This window comes from Nicotiana tabacum, chromosome 1 (genome assembly GCF_000715075.1).
Source record: "Nicotiana tabacum cultivar K326 chromosome 1, ASM71507v2, whole genome shotgun sequence".
In the NCBI taxonomy this organism is placed as follows: domain Eukaryota; kingdom Viridiplantae; phylum Streptophyta; class Magnoliopsida; order Solanales; family Solanaceae; genus Nicotiana; species Nicotiana tabacum.
This window is the reverse complement of record NC_134080.1, coordinates 94037371-94045368: the sequence shown is the minus strand read 5'-3', so window position 1 is coordinate 94045368 and position 7998 is coordinate 94037371. Positions and strand designations below refer to the sequence as shown.

The 7998-nt window shown below is 41.6% G+C and overlaps 1 protein-coding gene across 1 annotated transcript; it reads right to left on the bottom strand.

The window, feature by feature from the left end:
• Positions 1–217: 217 nt before the first annotated feature.
• Positions 218–2084, bottom strand: LOC142163107 (uncharacterized). The gene is made up of 3 exons (XM_075220362.1): positions 1902–2084; positions 1180–1590; positions 218–607 (listed from the first exon to the last, which is right to left on the bottom strand). Exons 1-3 carry the CDS (start codon positions 2082–2084, stop codon positions 218–220), a joined length of 984 nt encoding a protein of 327 aa, XP_075076463.1.
• Positions 2085–7998: the final 5914 nt, after the last annotated feature.

Here is a 7998-nt window from a genome sequence, read left to right as displayed (position 1 = left end):
ACAAGTGATCAGCCACTTGATTCTCTGTTCCTTTGCGGTCTCCGATCTCTAAATCAAACTCTTGCAGTAGTAGGACCCACCGAATCAGTCTCGGCTTGGCGTCCTTTTTCTCAAACAAGTACCTGGTGGTTGAATGATCTGTGTAGACGATGACTTTGGTCCCCACAAGTTATGACATGAACTTGTCAAACACCCACACTACTGCAAGCAACTCTTTTCAGTGAAGGTGTAGTTCATCTGAGCTGGATTCAGAGTTGCTCGCATAGTAGATGGAGTGAAAGATCTTGTTTCTCCTCTGTCCCAAGACAGCCCCAACAGCCAAGTCGTTAGCATCACACATCAACTCAAATGGCTGCTCAAAGGTCTGAGCAATTATGATAGGTGCAGTCACCAACCTTCCTTTCAGCTCTTCGAATGCCTTCAGACAGGCATCATCGAATTTGAAGACTACATCCTTCTCAAGCAACATGCACAAAGGAGAGGAAATTTTCGAGAAATCTTTAATAAAACGATGATAAAAACCTGCATGGCCCAAGAAACTGTGGATGCCTTTGACAGATATCGGTGGAGGCAATTTTTCAATCGCTTCCACCTTTGCCTTGTCCACCTACAAACCGTCTTTGGACACCTTGTGCCCTAAAACTATTCCTTCACGTACCATGAAATGGCACTTTTCACAGTTTAGCACCAAGTTAGTCTTTTCACACCTAACAAGTACTTTATCGAGGTTCATTAAGCAGTTATCAAAAGAACATCCAAAAACAAAAAAGTCGTCCATGAATACTTCCATAAACCTCTAAACCATGTCAGTAAATATGGCCATCATACACCTTTAAAAAGTCACAGGTGCATTACAAATACCAAGGGCATTCTCTTGAATGCATACGTGCCATAAGGACACGTAAAAATGGTATTTTCTTGGTCCTCTGGTGCTATAGCAATCTGATTATACTCGGAGTAACCATCCAGGAAGCAATAGTACTCCTGGCCAGCTAATCTATCGAGCATTTGGTCAATAAAGGGGAGGGGAAAGTGGTCCTTCCGGGTGGCATTGTTCAATTTTCTATAGTCAATGCAAATTCTCCACCCGGTGATAGTTCTTGTTGGGATTAGATCATTATTTTCATTAACTACCACAGTCATCCCCCCTTTATTGGGTACACATTGGACTGGGCTTACCCATTTGTTGTCTGAGATAGGAAATATAATACCTACATCAAGCCACTTAATCACTTCTTTTCTTACCACCTCTTTCATGATAGGATTGAGGCGGCGTTGTTTCTCAACACTGGGCTTATGTCCTTCCTCCATGAGGATTTTGTGCATGCAAAAGGCTGGACTAATGCCCTTAATGTCAGACATCGTCCACCCCAGTGCGCGCTTGTGCTCCCGTAGCACTCTCATCAGCTTTTCTTCCTGCAATTTAGACAAGTCAGAAGAAACAATAACAGGTAGGGTGTCAGAGTCACCCAAATAAGCATATTGCAGGTGAGAAGGGAGAGGTTTAAGCTCCAATTTTGGGGCTTTCTCAATTGACGGCTTTAGAGGAGGTCCCTCTGGCCTGTTCAAGGGTTCAAAGGGGTGTATCCCCTGCATGTATGCACAAGATGTGTTAAGGATGTGCATCATCTCCTCGACCTCCTCATCATTGCCCAGGCTATCAAACAACATAAGTGCTTTCTATAGAGAATCGTCTAGAAAAATACTTGGATCATAAATTTGCTCATCAGCCTCTACAACCGATATCATGGAGAGCTCCTCATAGTGACGGGGAAATTGGATTGCTTTGTAGACATTGAAATCGCTTCCTCATCTTCTACCCTCAAAATCATATTTCCCTCTCTCACCTTGATAATTGTGTCACCAGTAGCCAAGAGAGGTCACCCCAATATGATTGGGACCAGTTCATCAGCCTCATAATCGAGGATAATGAAGTCAGCAGGGAAGATAAATTTCTCAATCTGCAGCAACACATCTTCAATCACCCCCTCAGGGTGTGCTATTGACCTGTCAGCCAGCTGCAACATCACAGTAGTTGGCCTTGGAGCTCCCATACCCAATTCTTTGAACAAAGACAGGGGCATCAGATTTATGCTTGCCCCTAAATCGCAAAGAGCACAACCCACATCAACATTACCAATACGCACAGGAATCGTAAAGCTGCCAGGATCCTTAAGCTTTTGAGGAAGCTTATTTTGGACCCTAGAAGTGCACTCCTCAGTAAGTGCAACTATCTCAAACTCAGTCAATCTCCTCTTATGAGCCACTATGTCTTTTATGTACTTAGCATATTTTGGAATTTCGCGAAGCACATCAACCAGTGGAATATTCAATTGAACCTGGCTCAACATGGAGAGGAATTTGCTGAACATGCGATCATCATTCCTCTTTTGCAATATCTGGGTGAAAGGTGGTGGTGGCCTTGGGGCCTCTACTGGCTTTGGAATTACAGCAGTCTTCTTTGGCTCGTTTTTCACTTTAGGGATCAACTCTCCCTCAGGTACAGGCTTATCTTTCCTTTTCTATGGCACTTCCTCAAGCTCTCTCCCGTTTCTAAGTGTAACGGCATTTACTTGTGGATTCTTCTCTGTGTCACTAGGGAGAGCGCCTGTAGGTCTAGTATTTTGATTAGTAGCTAACTGCCCTAGCTACCTCTCAAGATTTATGAAGTCAGTCCTGATTGTCAATAAACAACTTTTTTAACAATTCGTTGGTGCTCTCTTCCATTTGGTGGGGTGGCTTTTGAGGCTGATTGAAACCCCCTTGGGGTCTATGCTGATTCTGATTCTGCTGATTTCCACCCCATGAGAAGTTGGGATGATTCCTCCAATTCGAATTGTGAGAATTTCTATATTGTGCATGCTGATTCGGTGGACCTCTATTTTGTTGCCCCACATAATAGATGGATTCTGGATTTGTGGGGCACATGTCACTCATTTGATTGTCACCACATAATTCGCAGCAAATAGCCATTTGGTGTACATGTTGCATCGGTTGTGGTTGCTGTATTGTCATTCTAGTCATCTGATTGGCCAGCTTTGCAATATCGGCTCTCATGGCTGAAACCTCGTCAAGTTCAAGTAACCCAGCTGATTTTTGCTTAATGTCCTTCCGTGAATCACCCTCACCTTGCCAGTTATTATCATTAGCAGTGAAATTATTCAGCAAGCTTTGGATTTCACTATATAGTCTGGCCATGGAACTACCCCCACAAGCTGAGTCTAGATTCATCTTTGAAGCATCATCTAACCTATCTACAAAAGTGTGACCCAATACCTCGTCTGTCTGACAATGATGAGGACAGTCTCTGAGCATCTTCTTATACCTTTCCCATGCTTGACGAAGTGTCTCTCCAGCTCGTTGTTCGAACCCAAGAATTTGACTCCTCAACACCTTTGTTTTCTTGGTGGGGAAAAACTTGATTAAGAATTTCCTCGCCAGACATCCCAAGTGCGGATTGAATTTGCTGTCTCTTTATTCAACCACTCCTTAGCTTCCCCAATCAGTGAAAAGGGGAAAAGTGTCAGCCTGACATAGTCCTTGGAAACATTCGGATAGTTGTAGGTATCTGTAATTTCCAAGAAATTCTAAATGTGCCTCTGCGGGTCTTCATTAGGTAAACCCACAAACAACCCTGTGGATTAGATCAGCTGCACCATGTATTGTTTCAGCTCAAAGTGCCCAGTGATGTCAGGTGTCACAATAGCCTGAGTCATATTAGCCAGACTGGGCCTTGCGGCTTCAATGACCACGCGTTCCTCATTACCTGCCATCTCAATTGGATGTGGTTGAACTACGATGTCCGACTCTCTTTCAATTCTGGTTCTAGCGTCCACCTCCCTCCTCAATCTATGAAGTGTTCGTTCAATTTCGGTATCAAGAGGAAGGAGATTGTTTGCGCTTCTACTTCTTCGCATTCAATAGAAACTCATGTATTAGCACAAACAAAGTGAACTGAAAGTTAAAACTCGAATAAATAAATAATAAAAGATCAATTCAGTCAAGTAGCTAATTTCTTAGTCCCCGGCAACGGCGCCAAAAACTTGTTGAGACCAAAAACACTCACGCAAGTGCACGTGATCGTCAAGTAATAGAGTAGTGAGTAGAGTATCGTTCCCAGGAAGACTTATGATTAACTGTTGACTGATTCAAACCCAATTTCTTTATCTACCCAAGAGATTGTTCACAAAAGAGAGATGTAATTATTTTACTACTTAAACTATAAAGAATTAATCTAACTAAAGCAAATAACCAAACAAATAGCAATTTCGAGTAACAAACAGTAGGAGAGGATATTCCAGAGTCACGGGCATAGTTAACAATCGTGTTGTGTCCATGTCTTAAAATGACTAATCAATTTATCTGGGTTATTGATTGACAGTGTTGATATTACTCACCTATTCAAGTCAACTCAATGCCTATATGTCTATGGAATTAAGATTAACAAGAACGCATTTACAATTTCTGTATTTCAACCAAACAAGGCAATTGGGTATATGTCTATCCCAATTGCAAATCTGTTCCCCGAGGCCCGGGTTTAAGAACTTGATCTATTTAATTCTATATGCAATCTAAAGTTCCCACTTTCGAGTTCAACTAATGATTCATAGATAGTATTTTACTGTTAGCTACTCAGTAAAATAATTAAGAACAGAATTAAATAAACAACCCAATATGATAAATCAACTTTCTCGAATTAAACTTCAAACAACAACATTCATGTTTTACCCATGACCCTAGAACAATGGGTCTTAACCACTCATACTAGTGTTCGTCACAAATAAGTTCAATTTCATCACAAAATAGCAAAAACAAGAGAAGAAAAGAAGAACTTGATGGTCAAAACTCCTCCTTGCCTATTGCCTCTCTATTTCTTGCACTAAACTATGAAAACCTTTTTCGTTTAACCTTGGGCGAGCTTGACTTTATATAGATTAAGTGGGTTTCTCTGCAAATTTCCAATTTTACCCCTAAATAACTTTTTTCCGGACCGGAGACGCGCGAGCTCGCGCATAACTTCGCGCGTTTCTTCGCGCATGATTCTGCCTCAGCCTTTCTTACGCGCGAACTCCTGTGCGGCTTCGCGCATTTCTTCGCGCACCTGGAGCTTGATTTCGTCCATTTTTTCGTCTCGTCCTTGTGCGCACTCAACTCCGAGGGATTGTTCTTGCTCATAAATTATTCCAACATCCTCTTTAGAGCATCATATAGGCTCCTCATCCTGCAATGTATACATATCACCAATTAGAGCCTATTTTTCATCAATTAACCATAATATGTCATTGGAATATAATCAAGCGGAAGCATAAGCAATAGTTAAATCACCTAGATTTTGCCTATTATCTACCCTTACTAGTTGATGCTTGCAGGCCTCGCTCTTGAGGGCGTACTGAAGAGGAGGAGATTGTTATAGATACGGTGGGCTGAACCATCCCGCTTTAATCATTTATAGGACAATTTCTCATGTAATGACTAGGGTCTCCACAGATATAGTATACATTAGATCTTTGATGACATTGTCCAGAATGAGATCTGCCGCATTAACTGCACTGCGGAGGGGGTGCCCTCATATGTGCTGAATCCCTCCGATTCTGAAATCCCAAAATTCTCGAGCCCTGACCTGACTCAGAATAGACAGATCAATCATAATACGACTTTTGTAAATGCCGAACACTTTTAATAGGGTATAGTGACATAGGATCGCCCAGAAAATCCTTAGGTCGTCTAGCAGACCAATTATTACAGTGACCCTCATCACGGTTCTCGTATTGCTATTTGTTGCGACCAAAAATACTCACGCAAGTGCACGTGATCGTCAAGTAATAGAGTAGTGAGTAGAGTGTCGTTCCCACGAAGTCTTATGATTAACTGTTGACTGATTCAAACCCAATTTCTTTATCTACCCAAGAGATTGTTCACAAAAGAGAGATGTAATTCTTTACCACTTAAACTATAAAGAATTAATCTAACTAAAGAAAGTAACCAAACGAATAGCAATTTTGAGTAACAAACAGTAGGAGAGGATATTCAAGAGTCACGGGCATAGTTAACAATCGTGTTGTGTTCTTGGCTTAAAATGACTAATCAATTTATCTGGGTTATTGATTGATAGGGTTGATATTACTCATAAGAATCTAGCGAGTTCTTACTCACCTATTCAAGTCAACTCAATGCCTATATGTCTATGGAATTAAGATTAACAAGAACGCATTTACAATTCCTGTATTTCAACAAAGCAAGGCAATTGGGTGTATGTCAATCCCAATTGCGAATCCGTACCCCGAAGCCCGGGTTCAAGAACATGCTCTATTTAATTATATATGCAATCTAAAGTTCCCACTTTCGAGTTCAATTAAAGATTCGTAGATAGTATTTCACTGTTAGCTACTCAGCAAAATAATTAAGAACATAATTAAATAAACAATATGATAAGTCAATTTTGTCGAATTAAACTTCAAACAACAACATTCATATTTTACCCGTGACCCTAGAACAATGGGTCTTATCCACTCATACTAGTGTTCATCACAAATAAGTTTAATTTCATCACAAAATAGCAAAAACAAGAGAAGAAAAGAACTTGATGGTCAAAACTCCTCCTTGCCTCTTGCCTCTCTATTTGTTGCACTAAACTATGAAAACCTTTTTCGTTTAACCTTGGGTGAGCTTGACTTTTGATAGGTTAAGTGGGTTTCTCTCCAAATTTCCAATTTTACCCCTAAATAACATTTTTCCGGACCTGACACGCGTGAGCTCGCGTATAACTTCGCGCGTTTCTTCGCGCATGATTCTGCCTTGGCCTTTCTTACGCGTGAACTCCTGCGCGGTTTCGTGCATTTCTTCGTGCACCTGGATCTTGATTTCGTCCATTTTTTTGTCTCGTCCTTGCGCGCACTCAACTCCGAGGGGTTGTTCTTGCTCATAAATCATTCCAATATCCTCTCGAGAGCATCATATAGGCTCCTCATCCTGCAATGTATACATATCACAATTAGAGCCTATTTTTCATCAATTAACCATAATATGTCATTGGAATATAATCAAGCGGAAGCATAAACAATAACTAAATCACCTAGATTTCGCCTATTATCACTATAGTTTCCGATCCTCCAAATTTTGAGCATGAGCCTGGATGAGGGAAATATCCATACCATCGAGATGAGCGGTCGTAGAGCATTCACTAATCAGGTGCAGCCCAAGTCCTACCACAAACCGATGTACTGGATCACTCATTTCAGCCACAATCAAAGGGGCATACCTTTCCAAGGAATCAAACTGGAGGTTATACTCCCACATACTATATTCCCTTATTTTAGAGCCAAGAACATGTCTACCCTTGTTTGACGAATCTCTGCCGGCTAGTAATGATGCAAGAAAGCCCTTGAGAACTCTTCCCATACCGCTGGAGATGCATTTGTCCCTCTAGACAATTCCCATGTTTCATACCACTAAACTGCAACATCCCGTAATCGGTAAGAGGCCAACTCTACTGACTCAGTGTCTAATGCGTGCATCACCCTCAAAGTTCTATGCATCCTATCAATAAAGTTTTGCGGGTCCTCATCCTTGTTGGATCCAGTAAACACTGAAGGGTCCAGGTTGATGAAGTCTCGAACTCTTACTCTAATAACCCTGTTAACGTGACCAACACCTCTACCTACTTGGCGCTGAGGCTCAGCGGCTACCAATCTAGTCAACAACTATACTGCAGTCCGCATATCAATATCCTCATCCTGAACAATAGGCGGAGGTACTGGGTTCCTCCCTATCTCGTGGAGTGCTGTCAAAATTGGAGAACTATGCGAGGGTGTCGTATTTCGCCTCGGGACCGCACTAGACATTGGTACTCTACTCATGCCCTCATCTGCCACTACTTTACCCTTCTGACTAGCCACAACATTCCTTGTCATAGCCATTGCTGCATATATAAAACAAGTCAAAGGTCAAGGGCTTTATTCCCTACGACTCTACTTTATTGCACGATCTAATATCAAGAAG

Bases quoted from the DNA above. Each gene is read 5' to 3' on its own strand.
- LOC142163107 (XM_075220362.1), bottom strand. From the start codon at position 2,084: ATGCCCCTGTCTTTGTTCAAAGAATTGGGTATGGGAGCTCCAAGGCCA. The intron at 1,591-1,901 runs GTCCCAATCATA...GCATACATGCAG, and splicing joins ATTATGAGGCTGATGAACTG to GGGATACACCCCTTTGAACC. The intron at 608-1,179 runs GTAAGCCCAGTC...GACGGTTTGTAG, and splicing joins CTATCTCAGACAACAAATGG to GTGGACAAGGCAAAGGTGGA.